The sequence below is a fragment of the Balaenoptera borealis genome (assembly GCF_965194805.1).
Source record: "Balaenoptera borealis genome assembly, chromosome: 7".
Lineage (NCBI taxonomy): Eukaryota > Metazoa > Chordata > Mammalia > Artiodactyla > Balaenopteridae > Balaenoptera > Balaenoptera borealis.
Window position 1 is genome coordinate 116,524,948 of NC_138864.1, and position 25,313 is coordinate 116,550,260.

The 25,313-nt window shown below is 48.1% G+C and overlaps 1 protein-coding gene across 5 annotated transcripts in view; it reads right to left on the minus strand.

The window, feature by feature from the left end:
- DENND2A (DENN domain containing 2A) overlaps positions 1-25,313 on the minus strand; it is a 101,400-nt gene that overhangs the window by 11,568 nt on the left and 64,519 nt on the right. For 4 of the 5 annotated variants that reach the window (XM_082400270.1, XM_082400274.1, XM_082400273.1 and 1 more), the window contains 6 exons: positions 24,359-24,546; positions 19,760-19,869; positions 18,761-18,830; positions 17,282-17,359; positions 13,499-13,639; positions 11,970-12,118 (listed from right to left, as the gene is read on the minus strand). In XM_082400270.1, the coding sequence (XP_082256396.1) occupies positions 11,970-12,118; positions 13,499-13,639; positions 17,282-17,359; positions 18,761-18,830; positions 19,760-19,869; positions 24,359-24,546 (736 nt within the window). The remainder of the gene's footprint in view (positions 1-11,969; positions 12,119-13,498; positions 13,640-17,281; positions 17,360-18,760; positions 18,831-19,759; positions 19,870-24,358; positions 24,547-25,313) is intronic. The other variant, XM_082400272.1, reaches the window with a different exon arrangement.

Here is a 25,313-nt window from a genome sequence, read left to right on the forward strand (position 1 = left end):
CGTTGATACTTTTAGTGAATTGCTTACCATTTATGTTAATTTCCTTGATCTATAGATCACTGAATGTGTTGAATTCACTTTATTCTAAAACTTTTTGATTTTTAGGACTAATCTGTATTTGTGTGTGGCGAGTCTACAAAGTTGATCTGCTCAAGTACTATGGGTGTGAGGTCATGACTTAGAAAACTAGAAGGACATTAAAATATAAACAAGGATAGTTGTGTCTAAAACAGGTTTTTGCAGACTGTATTTACAGCCCATTGTGGGGTCTTGAAATAATTTCAGTGGGTTGTTATTAGCATTAAAAACAACTACCAGGGTTTCCCTGGTGGCGCAGTGGTTGAGAATCTGCCTGCCAATGCAGGGGACACGGGTTCGAGCCCTGGTCTGGGAGGATCCCACATGCCGCGGAGCAACTAGGCCTGTGAGCCACAATTACAGAGCCTGCGTGTCTGGAGCCTGTGCTCCGCAACAAGAGAGGCCGCGATAATGAGAGGCCCGCGCACCGCGATGAAGAGTGGTCCCCACTTGCCGCAACTAGAGAAAGCCCTCGCACAGAAACGAAGACCCAACACAGCCATAAATAAATAAATAAATAAATTTAAAAAAAAAAAAAACAACTACCACAAGAAGAATAGAATAGAAAATAAGAGAACATGCTGCATTTTTTTCCAGTTGTAAATAACTATCTGTGTGTATTATGTGGGTAGTATATTGGGTCTGAATGTAAAATGTATTTCTTTTTAAAAAATTATTTATTTATTTTTTGGGCTGCATTGGGTCTTAGTTGTGGCACGCGGGATCTTTGTTGCGGCATGCGGGATCTTTCGTTGCGGTGCGTGGGCTTCTCTCTAGTTGTGGCGTGTGAGCTCCAGAGTGCATGGGCTCTGTAGTTTGTGGCACGTGGGCTCCCTAGCTGAGGTGCGCAGGCTTAGTAGTTGTGGCGCACGGGCTTAGTTGCCCCGCGGCAAGTGGGATCCTAGTTCCCCGCCCAGGGATCGAACCCGCGTCCCCTGCATTGGAAGGCGGATTGTTTACCACTGGACCACCAGGGAAGTCCCTAAAATGTATTTCTTATTGGGGACTGCAGTAAAAAGGCTCGGAAGCCAATGATTTGGATGAGAGAACTGGTGGGGGCGGGGGGTGGAGACAGGTAGACAGTGATGGTTGAGTTGGAATTTTGACATTTACATGTTTTACTGGGATGTTGGTTTTCATTTCCAAGTGACTAGAGGGAGTCCCTTAAAAGAGACCCTAAGAAGGAATTCCCTGAAGGAAGCCTTGTGTATGAAATCCACCTCTTTTTATAGCACATTTGTTGTAAGTTCCTAAATATTACTTGGAAAAGAGTGGATCATGCGATGGTCCAGGCCACGGACGCTGTCATCCATGGTCTCTTCAGCAAGTCTTTGAAACTCTCACTTTAGTCAATTCACTAAAGGAGAATAAAAATGCAGCACTCATGTTTAACAGTCCGTTGACAGGGGACTTCCCTGGTGGTCCAGTGGTTGAGAATCTGCCTTCCAATGCAGGGGACGTGGGTTCGATCCCTGTTGGGGAACTAAGATCCCACATGCTGGGGGGCAACTAAGCCCACGTGCCGCAACTACGGAGCCCACACCACAGCTAGAGAGCCTGCACCTAACTAGAGAGAAGCCCGTGGGCTGCAACGAAAGATCTTGCATGCCGCAACTAAGACTCGACGCAGCCGAGAATAAATAAATACATAAATACATAAATAAATATTAAAAAAAAAAAGAGTCCGTTTACATTTCAGAGGTGTGATTTGAGCATTTTTGACTCCAGGGAGGTTATAGAATCACAGAATTTTAGACCTGGAAGTGATTTTAGAGAAGGAGTGCATCGTCTTTTGAATTTTATAGCTAACAAGCCCGAGGCTAAAAGAGGTTAAAGTAGGGACTTCCCTGGCGGCCCAGTGGTTAAGAATCTGCCTGCCAATGCAGGGGACACGAGTTCCAGCCCTGGTCCGGGAAGATCCCACATGCCACGGAGCAACTAAGCCCGTGTGCCACAACTACTGAGCCTGCGCTCTAGAGCCCGCGAGCCCCAGCTACTGGATCCTGTGTGCCTAGAGCCCATGCTCCACAATAGGAGAAGCCACGGCAATGAGAAGCCCGTGCATCACAACGAAGAGTGGCCCCGGCTCGCCGCAACTAGAGAAAGCCCGTGCACAGCAACGAAGACCCAATGCAGCCAATAAACAAACAAATAAGTAAATAACATTAAAATAATAATAATAATAAAATAAATAAATAAAATAAAAGAGGTTAAAGTAACCTCTGCATTCAGGATGGGGGCAGGGTGGGGACAGAGGAGTCCTGCAGACTGGGGGCGGTAAAGAGATACAGACTGAGGAATGGAGGTACGAAGAGGCACGGCCAGAAGCCTTTGGGTTTTTCTCAGTCGCTGCAATAGAAAAATACAACTGTTCAACTGTTTTTTTCCCAACTCAAAGAAAAGGTCTCCCGCCCTTCTGCTTTCTTTTGGCCTCATCCTAGAAGGAGAAAGTCTAATGGGTTCTCCCTTCTCTGTGCTGCTGCAGCGCTTTGTGTCTCCTGTTGGAAGCCCTGCAGGGCCGGGGTCGGGGGACAGGGTGTGCCGGCTTAGGTGCAGTGAGTGTGAACCAACTGGACCGGGAAGGCGTTGGAACAAGTTGAGAAGACAATGATGAGCAACGCCAGCGCTGGATACATCAGACCGGTGAATAAACGTCACGGAAAGAAAGAAGAAATTCATTCATTTAACTGGAACGCAGGGAGCTAAAGGACAACTGTACTCAGTTTGATGACAACTCAGCTGCGTCACCTGTTGGCCATGTAGGTAGGTGCTGCCACTGTTTGTGATTTCTCCTAACAAGTGGTTTTTGTTTGTTTGTTTGTTTTTTGAATAGTCTGATTCGCTGTTGCAGCTGGGTCCCAATGTTCCACACCTGGTTCCCACTGCCACCTCGTTAGCTGGCACCTGTGGAGCCCAGAGTGTCAGGAGCCACATGGCAGGTGGGCAGTGCTGGCAGCGTCACATCCCTCTTGCTCTCCAGCCCCACCAATATTCTAAAAAAAAGTTCTGCCTCTTGAAACACTAAAAGGAAAGGTCAGATTCTGTAAATAATACAGCTAGTGGCAGCTCTTCCCCCAAAATAAATGGTGGAAGAGAAAAGAAGGGGTTATTCTGAGGGTAGCCTGTCGAAATTTTATTCCCCGACTCGTGAAGGCTAGAGGAGCCTTCCACGGGGGTGGGCCCTGCTGGGATTGGTGGTTTCTTAGGAATATGCAAAGAACAGTCTGTGGTTCTGGGGATGCTAAGGATGACTCTTCAAGTTCACTTGCCCCTTAATGTGTAGCCTTACTGAGCATCTGCTGGTTGGAGGACAGGCAGTGTTTTTGAAGGAAGTCCTAGGAAGAGAGCCCTGGAAGCTGGCTCCCATTACAGTGGGGGTGATGGATGGACAGGAACACCAGGGCCCGCAGCTGTGATCAACCTGTACAAAAGCGGGGGGGGGGCAGTGGGGGGGAGGAGATGCCCCAGTGGGAGGTTGGCTGGGACACAAGGTTAAAAGATGGGCACAGGGGAGAAGGGTCGGGTCTCAGAATGCTTTGCAGTTCTGTGGTGGTTCCTGAGGGTCGAAGCATCAGTCCAGAGACATCCGGATACACTTGTGACCGCGTAAGTTCTCCTGGAGAAGACACTGTGGTTCCGGTTGCTACAAAGCCCTTGTGCCCTCCTTGGGGTTACTGTGCTGGGCAGCCTCCCAACTCACCTAGCAACCAGTAAGAAGCAAGCACAGAGCTTCCTCTAAGATGCTACCAGAAGTGTAAATGATGAGTTTCCAGAGTTGGATAGACCCCAGGAATTTGAAGGATGAGCCCATCAGCAGCCTTTAGCATTGCAAGCAAAGCGTTTCCCCTACTGTGCATCAATCCCAGGAACGTGAGTGAAAGGATCTAGTCTGGGGCCTGGTGAGACTTAGTAGGAGGGGGCTGCCGTATTTCCATTACTATACTTTCAAACCCTGGAGTAATGTGTCACCGAGTTAAAAAGAACACAGGCTGGGCCTCAGGAAAACTGGGTCTGCTTCTCTCTGTGTGATCTCAGGTAAAGCCCTTCTCCAGGCTTTAGCTTCCTCATCTTTTTTTTTTTTTTTTTTTTTTTTTTAAAGGACGGATGGTGAGCATGTCCCATATTTTTTTTTTTTTTTTTAATTTTAGCAATTTCATGTATCTTTATTTATTTTATTTATTTATGGCTGTGTTGGGTCTTCGTTTCTGTGTGAGGGCTTTCTCTAGTTGTGGCAAGCGGGGGCCACTCTTCATCGCGGTGTGCGGGCCTCTCACTATCGCGGCCTCTCTTGTTGCGGAGCACAGGCTCCAGACGCGCAGGCTCAGTAATTGTGGCTCACGGGCCCAGTCGCTCCGCGGCACGTGGGATCCTCCCAGACCAGGACTCGAACCCGCGTCTCCTGCACTGGCAGGCAGATTCTCAACCACTGCGCCACCAGGGAAGCCCAGCTTCCTCATCTTTAACATGAGGAAAGTGGACGTTCCAGCTTTAACATCTACAAACTATGAACTATAAGAGAGAGAGAGGGCTTCCCTGGTGGTGCAGTGGTTAGGAATCCACCTGCCAATGCAGGGGACACAGGTTCAAGCCCTGGTTGGGGAGGATCCCACATGCTGCAGAGCAACTAAGCCCGTGCACCACAACTACTGAGCCTTTGCTCTAGACCCCGTGAGCCACAACTACTGAGCCCATGTGCCACCACTTCTGAAGCCCGCAAGCCTAGAGCCCATGCTCCGCAACAAGAGAAGCCACTGCAATGAGAAGCTCGTGCACCGCAGTGAAGAGTAGCCCCTGCTCGCTGCAACTAGAGAAAGCCCGTGTGCAGCAATGAAGACCCAACGCAGCCAAAAAATGAAAGAAAGAAAGAAATGAAGAAAGGAAGGAAGGAAAGAAAGAAAGGAAAGAAAGGAAGGAAGGAAGGAAGGAAGAAAGAAGGAAAGAAAGAAAGACAGAAAGAAAGAAAGAAAGAAAGAAAGAGAGAGAGAAAGCCAGGAAGTGGAAATAGGAGCCAGGAGCTGGAAATAGCGACACTGAAAAGAACCGAGGCCTGTCATCAGAGGGTAATGCTATAGCTCATTAACACAGACAGGACAGAAGAGCAATGGCAACACCTCACTCTGAGCAACTAATGGATACAAGTTTTGGAGAGTTTTAAAACTGCTGCAGTAAGGCCCCAAAAGACTACACACAAAGCCAGCACAGCCTGGGAGGGATCTGAATCTGAGGGAAGAACTGGAGTACGCTTCCAGCCCAAGATTCTGCCAGTGATGGGTTTGGAGTAGAAGACAATTTGTGGCTATGCTACTGTCTAAATGTTGCTTCAAATGCTATCTTCTTGGTGTTTATAGGCAAAAATAGGTAGTTAATATGTAATCAGTCTGATGGCATTGTGCTATTAAAATTGCATCTTTCATAGCACTCTGCTGAATTAAATGTAGGTATCTCCCTGTCAGCCACTCTGAGGACCTCTGAAGTAGTATTCTGGGTGCCAGACCACCAAGATGGCAGCTACTCACACTTTTGGGTAGGCCTTGGCAAGCTCACCTGCCTGGAGAGGGCATGCCACAAACCCAACCTTTTTCTGAGATGGCAAACATTGCTGGTGCAACTGATTCCAGACAAGATAGGGGACCCCATTTAAGCTTACAGAAACTGATTAAAAATGAACCCAAAGGAACACACAACAAGATGACGGCACACAGCTACACATGGACTTATTTGTTTAGTTATCCCATGTCAAGGCCAAGGTTCAAACTCTAAATTTGTCAAGATTTGACCACCTAATCCTACTTATCATTAGCTAGAAGTCTGTCATTTGGCTTCTGGTCTTAATGCACTACAAAAAGATAAGAAGTAAATTTCTTGACTATTAAAAACTTCATCCTGGGACTTCTCTGGTGGCACAGTGGTTAAGAATCCGCCTGCCAATGCAGGGGACACGGGTTCGAGCCCTGGTCCGGGAAGATCCCACATGCTGCGGAGCAACTAAGCCCGTGCGCCACAACTACTGAGTCTGCGCTCTAGAGCCCATGAACCACAACTACTGAGCCTGTGTGCTGCAACTACTGAAGCCCGCATGCCTAGAGCCTGTGCTCCGCAACAAAGAGAAGCCACCGCAATGAGAAGCCTGCGCACCGCAACGAAGACCCAATGCAGCCAGAAAATAAATAAATAAATAAATTAATTAAAAACAAACAAACTTCAACCTGTCTACAACTTCTGTACAAATTGTTTATGTGCAGCTCTGACTTCATTATTCAGCCTAGTCTGTAGATTTGGCCAAAACTTTGGGAACTGAAATTAATAAACTAAAAAACAAAATGTTTATCATCAGGGAAATGAAGAAAGGGGTATAGGGAAATATTTATTTGGGTTGTTATGACAACAGAACAAGCCATCACAACAACATTCTTTCTTTTTCATCTGCTAAACTTTGGCTTGACAGAGCCTTAAGAAACACTCAGTGTCCACCCTAGAGATGAAACGGAGCAGAAATGTTATTCTAAATTTGATAGATTTTTGGCTCAACTTAAAACCCTTCTGTAACTCACACGGTGTTTGCCACGGCTCCCAGCTCTTCCCTCTTGCAGCGGGCAGACGTACCCGCGGTGCTGAGCAGATGAGTCGTGCGATGGGGAGGGTGCTGGTGGCGGTGACTACAGGCTGGAAGCAGGCTAACGTCCGCCCCGCGATATCACGGGGCCACTCCCTGAGTTTGCGGCATGCCCTGTTCTCGTGCCCTGCTCTGTGGTCTTAAGAAGACTGGGGCTACAGACGGCAATCGGGAGAGGCCTGCTTCTCACTAAGCAGGGCTGGAACTCAGTGCATGTGCAGCCTGTAGAGAGCAGTGTCAGCTGATGAGGATGAAAGTACCGGCTGAACTTAGGCTGAAGGCTTTCTTAATAGACTCTGCCAGGTCAGACAGCTTGCGGCCAGCTACTTGTTTGTCATGGCCTGGCTGAAAAACACTTCAATCTCCTCTAGCTATTTTCCCGTAAATCAGAACTAGACGGAGGCCGACGCCTCCCAGAGGGGTACCCTTAGGCAGAGCGGAAGAGAGAAGGAGGGTTCTGGCTTTCTCCCTCAGCGACGTCACACCCACCATGCTTTTTGGCGGCGTTTCTGTGCTTCGATCATTAGAGAGGTCCCTGCCTCCCAGGTGAGCCAGACTTCCTGTGCGTGCTCCCTGTTAGGGGAGGGGGCACATCTGAGGGTCAGAGAGGCCCCCTCAGAAGAAGGCAGTTAAAGCTGCAAGAGGAGGTGCAGAGGGTGCCCCCAGCTGCTGAGCACAGGCTAGAGCAGAGGCCTGGGAATCCCGTGAGAGCAGATCCACAGCACGGTGTGTATTCATCTCTAACCCACATAAGGTGAAGAGGGCCATAGCGGAGCACTCACAGTGAGCTACCTCAGCATCTTACCGCCCTGAAGTGCCCACGAGTAGAATCCCTCTAAGGGAAACGCTATCTAGATGGTTTCTACTGAACCAGATCCCCCAGGAGAGGAGTGGGCCTCTGTGAGGGTGGGGAGGGGCAGATGTCTGGTTATAGGGCTGACTTTCCCTCAGTAGCGCCTTCATAGAATCCCAGAGCATTTGAGCTACAGGGGTCCCGCAGGAATTACACAGTCTACTCCCCCACTTCACAGCTGGGTAGATGACGTGGTTGTCCCCTGGGGCACTTTTTAAAAATTTATTTATTTATTTTTGGCTGCAGTTGGGTCTTCACTGCTGCAAGCGGGCTTTCTCTAGCTGTGGAGAGCGGGGGCTACTCTTCATTGCGGTGCGTGGGCTTCTCATTGCGGTGGCTTCTCTTGCTGTGGAGCACGGGCTCTAGCGTGCAGGCTCAGTAATTGTGGCACGTGGGCTCAGTAGTTGTGGCTCGCAGGCTCTAGAGCGCAGGCTCAGTAGTTGTGGCGCACGGGCTTAGTTGCTCCGCGGCATGTGGGATCTTCCCGGATCAGCGCTCGAACCCGTGTCCCCTGCATTGGCAGGTGGATTCTTAACCACTGCACCACCAGGGAAGCCCCTTGTTTTTTGGTTTTTAAAATTATTTATTTATTTATTTATTTGGCTGCGCAGGGTCTTAGTTGCGGCATGTCGGATCTTTAGTTGCGGCATGTGGGCTCTTAGTTGCGGCACGTGGGATCTTTAGTTGTGGCATGCATGCGGGATCTAGTGCCCTGACCAGGGATTGAACCCGGGCCCCCTGCCTTGGGAGTGTGGAGTCTTAACCACTGGACCACCAGGGAAGTCCCCCCTGGGGCACTTTGGAAATCACAGGATGCCTGAGGGGGATGAGTCCTGGGTCAGGAATTGGGGTGGGGGGACCTTAGTAAGTCCTGGAGTAAGATCGCTGGGAGGGCAGACACCAAGGAGCGCAGTGCCAGGAGGCCTGGGGCACCCTGGCCGCAGAGTCAGAGCATGTCCTAGCTGGGAGAGACTCCGGAGGTCACCCAGTCCACATGCCTCACTGGGGTCCCGGCTGGAAGGCTGAAGGCGGTAAGGGCGGGTGGGCCCTGGGGAGAAAAGCACAGGTGTCTAAGCGTCTTCAGGAGACAATTCTGGCCTGATCGCCAAGCACCAAGGGGGTCCTAATGGCATGTTTTTAAAAAGACTGTAGACGGACAGCCTCACAGACACTACCTCCCCCCACCCCCGGACCATGGCGGCCTGCTCCGCCTCCTCCCTTTCCCTGGAGCCAGCTGACCTTGTCTGAAGGCCGGCTCTCCCACTGACCCCTCCCTTGAGCAAAGCGACTTAACCTCCGTGTGCTTTTTCGCTTCCTACTCATAGAACCCAACTGACTGAGTTGTCAAGAGCCTGAGAGAATACAGGCCAAACCCTTAGAGGGGCCTGGCCCAGGGCAGCTTCCGGCGTTCCCTGCTCTCACGGTTGCGCTGTTGTTATTCTCATCAGCTTCGCTCATGCTGTGTTTCCTTCTCTTCCTGCCTCAGAGCTCTCAGGGCCTCCCTTTCTTTATTTTCCCACCTCTTCAGGTCCACATGGAACTAGTGTTGGGTGGAAAGATAATTTATTGGGCAAGAGAGAGAACACTCTGAGCCATTTGTAACAGGACAATCGTGGGCTGCTTCTGGGGACCACGAGACACAGGAGCCCATGAGACACCGAAGCCCTAGCAAGTCAGAGCTCCGAGGGGCCGGTCACAGACAAGCCCTTGTTTCCTAAATGAGGAGACCCGGGGCCAACAGCTGAGGGTGTTCAGGCCTCCTCCCTATCCAGGAAGACCCCTCTTGTGTGATGAGAGATGGACGTGCACGTCTGAATGTTGTAAAGGGTCTAAAGATGTAATCCAGGTATTTTATATGCACATGCATGCACTGGCACACACTAATTAGTGCACCATGGCCTGGCTCCGGACCCAAAGAAGGCACCAAAGTTACCCATGTCCCTGCCCCCGCCTCCTCCCCTACAAAAACCCCGTCTCCTCAGTGCCCCACGTCTGGCAGCTGCTGCAAAAGAAAACAGCCAGTGGGCAGTAAGGGCCCTATGGCGAGAACGGCGTGCAGCAGCTACAGCTGGCACTTTACGTTCTCGTGGGTGTTTGCTGCTTGAAGAGACTAAATCTCTCAGGGCAGAGTGCCAGGCACCATGGCAGGTGGGGTGACGAGAGAAACTCCCAAGTCCCTCTAATCAGAACACTGCGGTGACTTGTCTCCTGCCAGAGCAGGAGGGGAGGGGGCTGGGAGGACCGACCAAGACCCAGGGCAGGGCAGGCTCCATTCTCAGGGATGGGGTCCCTTCACCGTCCATTGTCTCTCATTACAGCAGCTCCGTGTGAGGGGATGCCCAGAGTTCAACCTGTCAACCCAGAAATCTGTCCAGGGACAAGGTAGAGGTGGCCAAGTCCCTTCCCGGACATCTGTGTCCTAAGTACTTCCCGGTGTCCTGGTGCCCTGAGCCTCTGACACATGCCCTCTACTGCCCTGCAGGGATGCACTCGTCTTTGATGAGGCTCCCCTCCCTTTCTGTTCCCAGCTTCTCTTTCATTGTACCTTCATGAGAAAGACAGATGATACTTTCTATTCTCCTTCCCCCTGAGGAAAGCCTGGGTTAGGGCGGGGGGCCACAGGCCCTGGTGGCCACTCCTCTCGAGCCACGCCCACCTTCTCAGACATTTTCTCAGGCTGGACCCTTCCCGAGCCTAACATCTTTAAACCAGAAGCAAGCGCCTCAAGGGGCTGTTTGCCCCATCTCCACTCCTGGTGGGCCTTCTACTCCTTGCCTAGGTCTTTCTGAGATCCATCATTTTCCCCTCCCCCAAAGGAAAGCCTGAGAATTCTACAACTAAAGACGGTGGGGGAGTCGGGGATGGTAGAGCTTCCAGAGAATACAGACAGTTACTCTAGTGAGTGCCGGTGAAATCCCATCCTGGTCACGGAAGGGTTATTTCTCATCCTTAGCTTCCAGGGCCCTAACCCGGAGAACTCTCTGGTCCAAATTCCCCAGTGCCCAGGGAGCTTGGAGAGCTGCCTGGCGCCCAGCACCAGCTGCAGGCTATAGGCAGGGCCTGCTTCCTGAGCTGACAAAAGTACACAGGGAGTACAATAGCTATGACATTAAAAGTGAATAGCTGGCTCAAAGGCAGGGTGGGAGCAGCCTGGGGGTAGCCAAGTGGCTGCCGTCCAAGGAGTAGCATCATCAAGGTGACCAGATGGGCTGCGGCGGAGAGAGGGCTGGATTCCATTTTCCACCACGCCTCCTGATGGACCCCACATACATACACTTTGTCCTTTCCGTCCTTCTTTCCCTTTTCTTCTTCCTCCCTTTTGTTTTCTAGAGTTGAGAGTCGTATTTCCTCCCCAAACCACAGTTCTCCAATTTTCATGTTTTGGCATTTCTTCCTTCCAGATGGACTCTCAGCTGGCCTCCCTACCTCTCCTGGTCGGTTGGCCCGTCTCTAGCTGGGCCCCATATCTCAGCCCTTCCTGGAATTGCAGCCACCACTTGTGCAACTATGTCCTCAGCTCCAAAGCGAGGAAGGCTCTGATTCGGTATTTTGAAATGATGAAAATGCCAGGAATTTTTTTTTTTTCTTTTTCAAAGTTCAGAATTAACCCAAATCCCTACCTGCATCTCCTTCAGGATCTTCTTTGATTTGTGGCCTGGGCTTTGCAAATCACTGAATGTGACCACGAGGATGTGGGTGCATCCTACTGGGCAGTGAGTCTGTGTGTGTGATTTACGTTAGTACTGAGGGGAAGGGATGCCTTAGGCTCTGTCTCTGCTTTCCACCATATGGCCCTGCAGCCCTCCATGAACCGGGCCTTGCCCATCTCTGCCAGTTCCGGGCTTTCCTCTGGGCTTTCCTCTCTGCGCAGCTACACTGAGCTGCTTTGCAAGTTCCTGAAGGCGATGCTCTTGGCCTCCCGTCTCCCTGCCTTTGTACAGACAGCTCCTTTTGCCCGGAATGTGCTTTCTACTTGCTCTTCACCTTAAGACACAGGGAACTCGCCTCCTCTGGGAATGCGCACCCTCCTCGCTCTCCAGATGCTCTGCCTCTAGTCAGCCTTTACGACATGCTGCTGGGTGGTCTGTTTACTTCTCCATTCCCCCCCTGGACTGAGGCCTCTTTGAGGACAGCTCTGTGTCTCTTACGCCTCTTTCCTTAGCACATGGAAGGGTGCCCAGCACAAAGCAGAATGAGTGAAGAGTAGACCAAGTACCAGAAAAGTAGTGCACAGAAGTGCGGGCTCACCTCACTTTACACAACTGGTGTGCCTCACAAACCTCCAGCCTTAGTTGCCCACTGACTCACACCCCTTCTTCAGAGGATCTGCCTCTGCAATCCCAGGCAGTCCCCACCCTACAGATTCCAGACAGTGTGAGACGCCCGCCGCTCAAACACCTTAGCGGGAGTAGCCACGGGTGGTACCTGAGTTTGTCTGCGATGAAGATGACCCTCCTTTCCAGAAGCAGGGAGGCAAAAACACAGAGCAGGTGTCGGACGCTGAGACAGGAAAAGAGAGACTCAAAGTCCACGTGTTCGAGCCGGGAGTCCAGAGGGCGGCACAGTTCAATCACCTGCCGGGGAACAGGAGCAGCATGAGGGGGGCCAGGCCGCTCACACGCAGTGCAGACCTGGGGCTCTGCGATCTGCAGCAGGGGTGGCCCACTGCCAGTGGAAAAGGGAAAGAGAAAAAAGGAAAACAAAAGGGACTGGGAAAAGAGAGTTCGCAGGAGATTGGGGAAGGAGGTGTGTTTGGTAGGGACTCAGTCTCACAGCTGCGTGTGAGGACAGTTTGGACGGAGGCGGGGAGAGAGGACTGCAGAACAAGAGGCCCTCGGCCCAGGATGGTTGCAGACCCTCCTTGTCGATAACATATCTGGAGCCCACACAGGGAGTTCTATGACTGTTGAGGTCCTGTCCCTCACAGTCCCACAGCAAAGCGTCTCCGTCTCACATGGGAATCACAGGCTCACGCAGAAGGACCAGCAGATGCAAGCACCTCTTTCAAGACTCACCTCCTCTAGAAGGCGATTCGTAATGAACTCAACCCCATTCCAGCCCCTTCCCAATGATGGCTCTTTCAGCTTGTATGCTTAGTGTGTGTATCTTCTCACTCTGTACTTGTTGAAATGTTCCTGAGTTCAAGTTCAAGTCATTACTCGTGTGCAGGTTTTTCTTTTTAAATAGCTGACTCCTTCTTGGTGAGCAGAGACTGGCTTCTACTCTCAGCACGGCACCTGCCCGGTGCTGCCCAGACAGTGGGGCTCACTAAGGTAGACACCCCCATGGCCAAGCCACCTGCGTCTGTAGGGGTGGTTTAGGATTCACCAGCAACAGGGAGACTGCTCCTCTCTGTGCTGGGAAGTTGGGTTGTTCCAGAATATCCCAGACACATCCTCATCCTTCCCCTGTTCCCAGAGGTGACCGGCTCTTCCGAGGGCCTTTAGAACTGGAGACTCAAGGCTGAGTGGGATCTGCCCTCTGATATCCACAGAGTCACACACAGGGAATGGGAAGGATGAAAACAAGCTCTGGCATCAAATCCCAGCCCAGCCAAGGAAAGGGACATGCTTCAAAGTCTAGGATGAATAGAAAGTAGTACCTGAGCTTATCTTCCCTGAAAGAATCTGCTTTACACTATCAAGTGGTAGAGGTGATGCAGACCAAAAACCTAAATAGGTTCAAATATGATTTATGAAGGTAGTAGGCTAATAAGAGAAGCTAAAGATGTTCACTGCCCTGGCATAGTTCTGAGCCAGAATCCTGGGCTGGACGGACTGGACTTAGGGTGGAATTTATGATACTCTTAGAGATGGGTGATCTGGGCCAGGCTGAGGAGCAAGGGGACATCACTGAATGTGACAGCCCACTGAAAGCCAGCCCCTGGGACCACTGGGACTTGGCCACTGTCTGGGCTACTCCCCCCAGGACAGGAAAGGACTCTGATGGCTTACCTCAGTTCCTGATCCTGGCAAGAAGTTCTTGACAACAATGGTTTTGCCCAGGGCTGGGAAAGGGGCTTCCATGACGCTCCTCATGAGAGGCTGGACCAGGGCGGGAGAGATGCCTCGTCGTTTTTCCACCTCATCCAAGATCTGCAAGGGGCAGAAAAGCAGCTCAGCTATCCTGAAGTCAGGTCACCAAGGTGTAGCTCTGTTCCAGATGAAGTGGGCCTGCCACAGAGGCTGAGGAATTGTGGGGAAGCCCGTTGTCCTCATCAGGTCAAACAAAGTCTCTTTCACCTTGTGTGTTAGGACCCCAATTCTCTCCTCTATGCAGCCACTCTTTTTCCACGTGACTCTGTAATTTCTCCCACTAAAGGGGTGAAGTACAGTTTCTTGCCCCCTTGACTTTGAAAACTGTCCTATTTGTCACACGGGTATGGCCATGTGACTTACTGGATTGATATATGCATTCTCAATGGGAAGAATAGCACCCCCAAAGAGGTAAAAATTGGTTTGGGGGTTGGTGGTGAAAAACTTAGATATTGTGAGGGTTTATAGCCTTCTAAGGTGCCATAGTACATAAACAGATATGCGATATATCTATGGAATTAAAATTTCTCTGGGTGAGGGGACTTCCCTGGTGGCACAGTGGTTAAGAATCTGCCTGCCAATGCAGGGGACACGGGTTTGAGCCCTGCTCCGGGAAAATCCCACATGTCGCAGAGCAACTAAGCCCCTGCACCACAGCTACTGAGCCTGTGCTCTAGAGCCCACGAGCCACAACTACTGAGCCCACGTGCCACAACTACTAAAGCCCGTGCGCCTAGAGCCCGTGCTCCGTAACTAGAGAAGCCACCGCAATGAGAAGCCCGCGCACTGCAACGAAGAGTAGCCCCCGTTCGCCACAACTAGAGAAAGCCCATGCACAGCAACGAAGACCCAATGCAGCCATATAAATAAATTAATTAATTAAATTAATTAAATAAATTAAAAAAAGTTTCTCTGGGGGGTAGCCATTAGGGCAACACAAACCAAAACCAATGAGATACCACTTCATACCCATTAAGATGGCTGAAATAAAACACAGGTAACAGGTATTGGTGAGGAAGTGGAGAAATTGAGACCCTCACACACTGCTGGCGGGAATGTAAACTAGTGAAGTTTTTCTTTTGAAAACAGTCTGGCAGCTCCTCAAAAAGTTAAACATAGAGTTACTATATGACCCAGCAATTCCACTCCTACGTTTTTAACAAAGAGAAATGAGAACATGTTCACATGAAAACTTGTACATGAATGTTCATAGAGCATTATTCATAGTAGCCAAAAAATGGAAATAACCTAAATGTCCATCAACTGATGAATGATAAACAAAATGTGATACTCATATAGTGGAATATTATTATTCAGCCATAAGAAGGAATAAAATACTGATACGTGCTACAACATGGATGAACCTTGAAAACACTGTGCTAAGTGAAATAAGCCAGACACAAAGGGACAAATAATGTATAATTCCACTGACATGAGATCCTAGAGTCGAATTCATAAAAGAGACAGAAAGTAGAGTAGAGTGGTGGTTGCCAGGGGCTGGGGGAGGAGGGAAGAGAGAGTCAGTGTTTAATGGGTACTGAGTTTTAGTTTGAGGAGATGGAAAAGTTCTGGAGATGGACGGTGGTGACGGCTACACAGCAATGTGAATAAACATAATGCCAATCAATTGTGCACTTAACAATGGCTAAAATGGTAAATTTTATGTTATGTATATTTTAGCACAATAAAAAGACAAAAAATTAAAAAATAATTTCATGGAGGGGGAGGCAATTGAGAAAAAATATCTAAAAAGGCTGCTTAGGGGATCAATAATGAAAAAAAGGTTGAGGACCACTGCGCCAGCAGAATGAGGCAGAAGTGACAGTGTGCCGGTTCTAAGCCCAGGCCTTAGGAGGCCTGCCTTATGTGTTTCTGCTCGTCCTCTCGTGCCCCTGCCACAGCTGCGAGGAGAGCACGCATGGGACAGCTTCCTGTGTAAGGGAGGTGACAGATGTGTGAGCCAGACCCGCACCCAGACTTGCAGCCTTAAGCACAGCCCAGCCAGCCTAGATCAGCCAACCCCCAGCCTACTAGCAGGACATGAGTGAGCCCAAGGAGACCGGCGGAGCCGAACCCCAGCGGCCTGCCCCTCTGTGAGAGTAAACGATGGCTGCTTTACGCCACGGTGGTTTCTTACATAGCATTATTGTAGCAACACTTCTGCCTTTCTTCAGAGATTCTGAGAGCTGTTCTTATCCATGATTCCTCTTCCTGTACAAGGACAATTTGCCATTTTACTTATCCTTGTCCCTCACCTAGAAATAGCTTGAGATCTTGGAATCATTTAGCCAAAGCTCTGTCTATGGTTCTATGCTGAATATCTGCTGTGTGATCTTTGGCAAGTCTTCATACTACAGTCTTAAAAAATATGCTGTCACGAAACTGACATGAAGATGCAGGACTGTGCATCACACGAGTATGTGAGGATGTTTACTGGCTCTGCACCCCCTGCCCACGACATAGCAATGCAGCTTATGTGAACTCCAAAGCTGCCACTGGGTGCTGGGCTACCTCACATCAGCTGTTTACTCCTAGATTCATAAGCATTCTTACAACAACAAGGGCTCTGACCTACAGCCTTATTTCCATGTTTAAACAAACCCACGTTGAAGACTGGCATCAGCAGCAGTGCATATCTGTGCTACAGCTTGTAAATGACTGACTTTAATGTACAATGACTACCACTTCACGTGGAGTGGAGGTAAGACCATGACTCAGATTACACTGATAACATTAATCACCTCAGACTTGCATACAAGTTCTACTGTGGCAAGAGGTCACACTACATCAGTATAATTCAGGCTTCCTCTGAGTTCAGGAGGAGGGTGGGCAGGAGGGAGACTTTTGTTTCGGAATGCTTTTAGGGAGTGCTGCTTACATCCGTGGACAGCAGATGTAGGACTTCAATTCTCTAAAAGAAAGCTCAGACTGAAATACGTGCTCAAGAAGGATTTAAAAGAAATTTATGGAGGGACTTCCCTAGCGGTCCAGTGGTTAAGACTCCAGGCTTCTACTGCAGGGGGCATGGGTTCGATCCCTGGTTGGGGAACTAAGATCTGCATGCTCTGTGGTGTGGCCAAAAAAAAAAATTTATGGATTATATATTCACATCTGGTTGACACAGGAAAAAAACGTTGAATTATACCTAACTTTTGAGATTGGCATCATATAGCATAGTAATTATCTCCTACACGCCATTCTGGAATACTGGGGTGGGTTAGCCAATTCACCACGGCAATTCCTACGTCTTGATATATTGGCTCATTTTCCAAAATGAAGGACCAAATTATACTAAGATTTTGATAGAGCAGTCTTGCAATAACAAATCTTGCACACACACAACAGATATACACACACGACACATATATACAACACATAATGTGACAAAAGATAATGCTTAAGAGAAGGAAAGTAAAACGTATGGAACATTCTGGGGAGATCCTCTGTCCCTCCCATCCTCAACTGCAATGACTTTGACCTTCTCCCCTCCCCCACTTTCTGGGCCACAACCTTCATCAACTCATTTCCTGTCCCAAAGATTAGAGAATAGATGAGGCTCAAGGAAGGGAGGAGGAAGAAGTGGGAAGGAAAACGGGTGGGGGAATAAGAGGATAAAAGTCACGGGAGTTAGGGTGTCTCCTGTGTCCTCCTGGGCCCTGCCCTGCATTCCCTCCCTCCCTTTTCTGAGGCCCAAGTCCTCACCTTCGAAAAGAGGCTGAAGCATCCCAGGCGGCTCACGATGCAATAAACTTCAGGGAGACGCTTTCCTTTGCCACCAGGCTTTTTGGAGTGAAACACAAGGAAATCATGAGTGTTACCAATCTCAGGGGAGGAAAGACCCCAAATGTTTTTAACATGGTGCCTATTGTTTCCATACACCATAGCTTTTGAAAATCAGTGAGGTAAGCAGTTACCAATACCCCGTCTTATAGGTGAAAGCACTTCTGGTTACGTAGACATATTTTTTAATTCTCCCAAAGGGACCAAATCAAGAGTGCTGTGCACATAGCAGGTGCTCAATATGGCCTATAGAACCATAAAATAAGGAATCTTAACTTGTTTACCCATATCACTGTAATTCCTCCCAAGGAAATTATTTATTCTTTATCATTATTATAATAATTCCAAATGAGAAATCATTTCTGAAAATCCTTTTTGGAAACTGACTTTTAATTTTCAAAACAAAAAAGGAAAACAATCTCAACACTTAAACTCTAAAGTAATTATATCAACAAAATTTATTATCCCACTTAACTTTTTCAACTATTACCCATACTTTTTTTTTAAATTTATTTATTTATTTTTGGCTGTGTTGGGTTTTCGTTTCTGTGAGGGCTTTCTCTAGTTGTGGCAAGTGGGGGCCACTCTTCATCACGGTGCACGGGCCTCTCACTTTCGTGGCCTCTCTTGTTGCGGAGCACAGGCTCCAGACGCGCAGGCTCAGTAGTTGTGGCTCACGGGCTTAGTTGCTCCGCGGCATGTGGGATCTTCCCAGACCAGGGCTCGAACCCGTGTCCCCTGCATTGGCAGGCAGATTCTCAACCACTGCGCCACCAGGGAAGCCCCTTATCCATACTTTTTATTCACTAATTACTAAACAGCCACTATGTGCCATGCATTATTCTTGACTATATTAGCCTATTTATAAAAAGACTAAAATATACTCTCGGTGGAAAATGATTTGCCACTACAGAAGATTGTCCCCAAAATCGGCCTCAAAAAGACCCGTTCTTAAACGTTTTGGCATAATCATTTCATTGAAATAAGTTTCTGACTTTTAAAGGTTAATGTTCTGAAGGAGACACTTAAATTATTTGCGTCATAAACAATAAAGCCATCCTTCTTCTGCCCTAACAACTATTATGAATGTTCTCTGTAAGCTCTCAAAGTCTGTTTAGCACACTTTATTAGAAAGGACATTTGGCGTGAGGAGAGAAAGGTCATTTATTTGGCAGGGAAAACAATGGAGAAAGTATTTTCTTTCCAAAGGAGACAGACAGTGTTCCCATCTACCAGTAAGACTCACGTGGACCCCCAAATATTCCTCCCTGTTTTTAACTGCCCCGGTGAACTTGCTACACCTCCTGCCCCTTCTCGTGTGGCACGTGGTGAATGAGACCGCAGGAAGCCAGCGCCGGCTCCGAACAGAGCTCTTGCTGCCTGAGAGCAGGACGTACTGACCAGCAGTCTTCGGCAGTAACCGAACCTCCTGCTCCCATCTTCTCCAGTTAAGACAAACGAGAATGTTTCACTGTGGTTGGGAAAACGAAAGTGCGTTACAAAGCAAAACCAAACCAAAGTCACATCGCGTTGAGCAACCAGGGGACATTCTGGAGGAGGCTGTCTGGCTTGTCCATCTCTGGGCTGGGGCTCCGGTCACCTACAGCTTTGGAGTCTGTGTCAGGGACAGGGAGATCTAAAGTGTCGCTGCGTCCTGAGAGGAAGCGAGGAATTTTCTTTTCACCCTGAGCCCTCATATAATCCTATCACCTGGGCCATCCCATTGCATGCACACGGCAGTCATTATCTGAGCCCGGGAGTGAGGTGGCATCTGCTGATCTAGGGATGTGCCTCAGCGACGGAGCAGTGGAAGGGTAGGACACTTCTGTGCCCCTCTCGGAACTGCCCCTTGTGCGGCTCTGCTAGGCACCGTCTGTGCAGGCCAGCCTGAGGCCTGGACCGTCCCTAAAGACTGCTGGGCCAACTTCAAGGAACTTAGTATCCCTCAAACACTTAGGATTTGGAGCCTCCTGAGTTTGGTCAGCTACTGAAACATCTGATAAAAAAATATTGGTCTCCAACAACATGGGTTAAAGCAGAAATGTAAACTTATCACAATCCGAGTAACAGCTGGATGGGCTACTGAAGAAATGTTTCCAGAGCACTGGACAAGTATTAGTGACGGGCAATGTTTTCCTAGGCTATGAATTACCTTATTGCCCATCACGTCAGCTTGTGAAACACATTCCCAGGTGGAGCGGGAGGTCTGGGAATCTGCATACTTAGCAAGGTGATTCTTGTCTTCAGGCAAGTTTTAAAAACACCTGTGGAGGAAATTGCTACACTCGGGCCCACCAGGATCACTTAACAGTAGGACCGACTTATGGGGTCTACCATCTATGACCCCCTCTAGTTCTTGCTTTAGTCTCTGCAGGAGGGGAATGGGATGCCAGCTCATACCTGGTAAACTGCTGGACAGGAGTCCAGTCCTTGGCGTCAGGGAAACAGAACTGGGGGATAGCCTTCAGCTGGTCCTCAGCTTCTCTCATGAACTTGAAAGACCTTTCCAACTGCAGGGAGAAGGGCGAGAGAAGATGGGAGAATAAACCGCAGCACTGGAGAGTGAGGCAGATGCTTGGCAAGAGCACATCTCCCACCTTCCTGAAGTCATGACTGCCACCTTAATCTCCACCTTGAGGAGGGTTTGCAGCTCAGTCTGCTTGGGGCTTTTTGTCCCCAGGGCAGTTCCAACTATAATCTTATGGGGGAAGTGAGGAGAAAAAAAAGTGTGCTTTAGAGAAATGTTCTCTATGCAGAACATTCTGGAATGCAAGTATTTTAATCAATAAGGAAATGCTGTCATAGCAATCCCTTCCAAATCGGAGACTCATGAATCTGCAAGGCAGAGCCTCAAATCCAGTCTTCTGACCTCTGGGCCCAGGCAAATGCGCCCCTCCTTGATCTAGGCAAAGATGTTTTACAACACTTTTTAGTGACTACGTCCAGCTAAATTATATTATATGGTGAAATTTAACTCATTTCAGGAAGTCTTTGAATGTCAGAACTAAAGGAAAACTAGACATCATCCGGCCTGATCTTCTTATTTTAGAGATAAGAAAATAAGTCCCGGGAAGTTAAGTGATTTGTCCATGATCACACAGCTAGTATGGAATCTAGTAAAGAATCAAAATGATCTTAATCTCTAGTCTGTCTGTCTTTCTTTCTCTCTCTGATTTATCTGACATATCACAGACTGGATGAATATCATCTCATTTCAAAATGGAATGAATCAATAAAGTCTGATCTAGAGATGATATTTAAAGCCATGAGTCTGCTTGTTCTGTGTCTGAACAGGTAATCTGTGCTAAAAAAAAAGCACCCCATTCTGGGGAATCTGTTGGACAGCAATGCACATGTAATTAACCATACTGTACTGTACACCTGGAGATGTTGGGACGGTGAATTTTATGTTATGTGTGTTTTTTTGTCTCAGTTGAAAAACAAAGGCACTCTAGGTATAAGTTTGGGATACAAAAAGGAATAGTTTATAATTAGCACAGTTAGCTTATAAATTGGTACTTCTAACGTGTTGGGAAGAATTGTTGGCTTTTGTTGTGTTGTTGATGATAGGTTTACACTTGTTAAATTTCCTTTATAAACAGTTAAAGAAAAATAAATTATGCTAAAATTATCTTCAGTCATTTGAAATATCAGATATTTGAAGTGAGTGGAGTATGAATTTCTAAAGTTACGAAATTGTAATGTCTAACCTAAATTCTTACTATAATATTTTCCATAATTTCTTATTTTGTTTCTCATAGTTTGCCATTGGCCTCCACCTTAAACCAGGCTGGCAGAGAGTTTCTGACATCTGCAGGCCAACAGAACCTTTGACTCCTTCACAGAGGATCTACAAGCCTTCCCAAGGCCATGAAACGTCAGAGAAAAGAGGTCTCTGAAGGGAGCATCCAAAGGAATAGAGCACCGGGCTGATGGCTTTCAATTTGAAAACTCACTTCTAGTATGATTCCCCTTAGGCTAGATCAAATTTAACTAAAGCTGCTACCACTGTTAATGGTTGAGACAACTATCAATGAGTGAAACACAGTCACCATATGTAGACTGAAAGCCAGTCATTAATTGTCCTTTAGTTTTTCTTCTTCAGAATAAATAGTCACTCTTCCTTTTCTGTATAATTGTTCTCTCTTCCATCCATGACTCAGAGGATTCCAAATGGTCCTGGAACAGTCTTTGAGTTGATAATTCACTAGCTCAGACTGTTGCCAAAGCAATAATTTTTGATTACCCTTGGACAGTCTTGCAGAGAAGCAAATACCAGCTGGGTGTAGTTGTTGGAAGGGGTCATTAATCATCACAGAGTGAAGGACCCCAAACTATAAATAATACAAAAGGAAGGAACAATGACATTTCTCCACAGTGGAAACAGCATTAGAGAACTGAAGCGTAGGCCTTGTAGGGAAATGAGTTCTAGTGCTTTTCAATGTGGCCCAGTCACCATTTGGATGCACCCACCCTCAGACCACATGCACGATACCCATAAATATGTGTATATACACATGTGCTTACACACACTGTCATCAATGTATGAGTTATCAACCCGTATGTGCACATACACGCTCTTACATGCACAGGAGCACATTTATAGGAAGTGGCACATAGAGATCTCTCTTACAAATACAACCAATCACAGATGGCTGGAAAACAGCCTGACCTCCATGAGTTGTCATAAAGATAACTGCAAGATATCAAGCATTTTAATGGAATACGGCAGGCATGATCTCTAGTGCGCAAATATGGAGTGTAAACCTTGATTAAAGTGGCTATAGGGGTGGAGGATAAAACTCATGAAAAAGTGTTAAAAATGAGGAGGCAGAAGGAGAAAAGGGGCCTTCTGACAGAGGGAGCAAGTGAAGGAAAGGAGATATAAAGTAGCCTGGCATGCAAAAATGCATATAAAGAATGATCAGCGTAACATTAAAAATATATATCTAAAGAAATACTGGCAGCAAGATACATTTCCAACAGAAAGAGAGTGGTTAAATAGATTAGGGTAGGGGCTTCCCTGGTGGCACAGTGGTTAAGAATCCGCCTGCCAATGCAGGGAACACGGGTTCGAGCCCTGGTCTGGGAAGATCCCACATGCCACGGAGCAACTAAGCCCGTGCGCCACAACTACTGAGACTGAGCTCTAGAGCCCGTGAGCCACAACTACTGAGCCCGCGCGCCTAGAGCCCGTGCTCCGCAACAAGAGAAGCCACTGCAATGAGAAGCCCGCGCACCGCAACAAAGAGTAGCCCCCGCTCGCCGCAACTAGAGAAAGTCCGCGCGCAGCAACGAAGACCCAATGCAACCAAAAATAAATAAATAAATAAATTTATTTAAAAAAAAATAGATTAGGGTATACCCACATAATGCAGCATTATGTAATTTCAAAAATGATGTTTTAGAATTTGTATTAAATATGTTTATAAACAATGACAGGTTTATAAAACATGGAACGGAAATTACACAATGTGTGATCTCAGTTTTGTAAGAAAATTATACTATGAGAAAAGACTGAAAGAAAACACAATGAAATGCTAACAGTGATGATCTCTGTGGGATTAGAGATGACTTTTTTCTTTATACATTTCTGGATTAGTCCCCCTTTCAACAGTGACTATGCAACTTTCCACTCAAAAAAAGTTTTAATGTGATGTCTAGGAGTCTGGAGATTCCATGTTGGAAACTCAAGCATTCAATAGTTAGGTTGATTCATTAATTCATTCACAAATTAACGCTTTTATTCCTGGAACACTGGTTAAGTATTGCTATATGTATAACATTGTGCTGCGCCCCAAAGGAAGTAAATAAAATAATAGGACAGTCCTTCATGCGTTGGTGCACGTGTGGTTCTCAACTAAATATGGGCACACCCATAGCACTGGGGTTTTCAGAGGATCAGACTTGGAGCTCAGATAGAGGAAGTGGAATAAGTGCCGGTGTGGAGGGCTGGTGCCTGTGGTTTATTTCAGTTATACACATTTCCATCCTAAACTCCAAGCAGAGCACTTGACTGCTGTGCTGGAACCCAGTGTGCAGGACAGAAGGAAGGCTGGCCCGAGAAAGGAGGAGAGGGACGGCTGGAACCTAGGTCTTGGTAGATGCTGGGATTATGCTTGGGTGGTGGCAGCAAAGGGAGGCCCTGATGGGACTAGGACATGAGCGCCCTCCCCTGGTCCTGTCTCTGAGCACCTGCACTGTATGAATTGTACAGAGACTGTCACATTGTACCTCGTGAGTCCTCGTGGGCTTATCTCATGCCCTCCTATCAGAGTGTAAGCTCCCTGAGGACAGGAAACGCATTTTGCTCATCTTTGTAATGCCCAGGGGCCAAGCAGAAAACAGCTGGAATGTAAAAGGGTCTCAGTAAATTCTGGCTGAACTGAATTAGAATGTGGTGGAAGCTCTTTATTACTGATGTCAAAGGCTAAGAATAATTTATATATTCTAGGCCATGTCATTTTCGGCTTTATTGAGCGCCGTTTCATTTTAGGAGCCATGATTTAATATATGGTAAAGCCACATCCACATAGCCATGACCCATGTGAGAACAGAACAGGATTCTCGTGCACACGCACATACAGAGGCACACAGGGCACGTAGGGGTGTGTAGCATGGACACAAACATGACACTCCTTAGGGAGAGTTGTGCGGTTGATGGAAAGAAGCTTCTAGGACAGGTTGGGAAGAGACGTGGCTGGATAAGGAGACGGGGAGGATGAAGAGGATAGTACCGTCAGCACAGTGACCACAGGAAGGGGGTAAGCATTTCTGTCCCTGCTTTGAGTCTTGACTCTCACACCTCCTCGGACCTCCCAAATTCTCCAGCAGCAGTTTTTTTCATTTGATATACCTTAATTAGGACCCATTTTTGAAATTCTAGACACTGAATGTTCCTTGGGCTCCTGTACCTCCCTGAAACCGTGAGTCCCAGTAAGATTTTGTCAAGAATGCTGCAGTCCCTGGCAGGCCACAGAGGCCTGGCCCACCCTGTACCTTCAGAGGGAACTGCTGGGTGAGTTCGGGCACATAGGCAGCCCCGGCCTGCTTCTTGTGCAAAGACACGACCACAAAGTACTCGAAGAGCTGCCTCTCCTGGTACTCGATGAGCTCCCGATCCAGTGATGGGTATCTTGGAGCCTGCTTCAGGCGTGACTTCACATTGACCAGGCGCTGGCTGTGGGCTGGAGAGGGAGGAGACAGAGAGAGAGAGAGAGAGAGAGAAGGAGAGAGAGGGAGGGAGGGAGGGAGAGAACGCCTGAAAATGACTCACTCCCAATATGGAATTGCAAAGAGCTGCAACACGTTGTGTAATTCCTAGCTCAAAGAACTTCTTCTAATCCTAAAAGAGTGTGCCCGCATTTAACAAATTAGTACAAAGCTCTTTATTTGGGATTCTTGCCAGAGTTCTAGTTGGAGCAGCACCCACCGGGCCACCAGGCTAATCGGGGTGCAGGAGCCTGGAATGTGGGATCTGCTGTCTGGACTTGGGGCAGCGGCTTGAGTGACCCTTGGGTTCCTCTGTCAGATGGGGTGGGGACTCCTCCCTTCACTCACTTCCTTCATCTTTCAGTTTGGGGGATGTGACAAAATCCAGACCCTAGAGCTTTCGGAGCTGGGAGCTTTGAAAACATTCCGTGTGGCTCAACTGGCAGCGACCTGACTAACTCAGGAACCCCATCTGCCTTCTCTCCTGCCACCATTCTGTGCAATGGAAGTGACTGGCTTCATTCCAGAGGTGGGAGCAGGCGGGCGCTGGAGGCAAATGAGGCAGGGCCACTGAGAAGACGGGTCCCCATCACCTCACTGAGCAGCCCTGGACTATGGCTTTCTTTGGCTTCCCCCTAGGGTCTGAAAAGTGGTGGAAAACTCATTAAAGCCTAGACCGAGATCACCAAATTTAGATCCACAGGGACCAATAATTTCAGCGACTTCATTTGACAGATGAGGA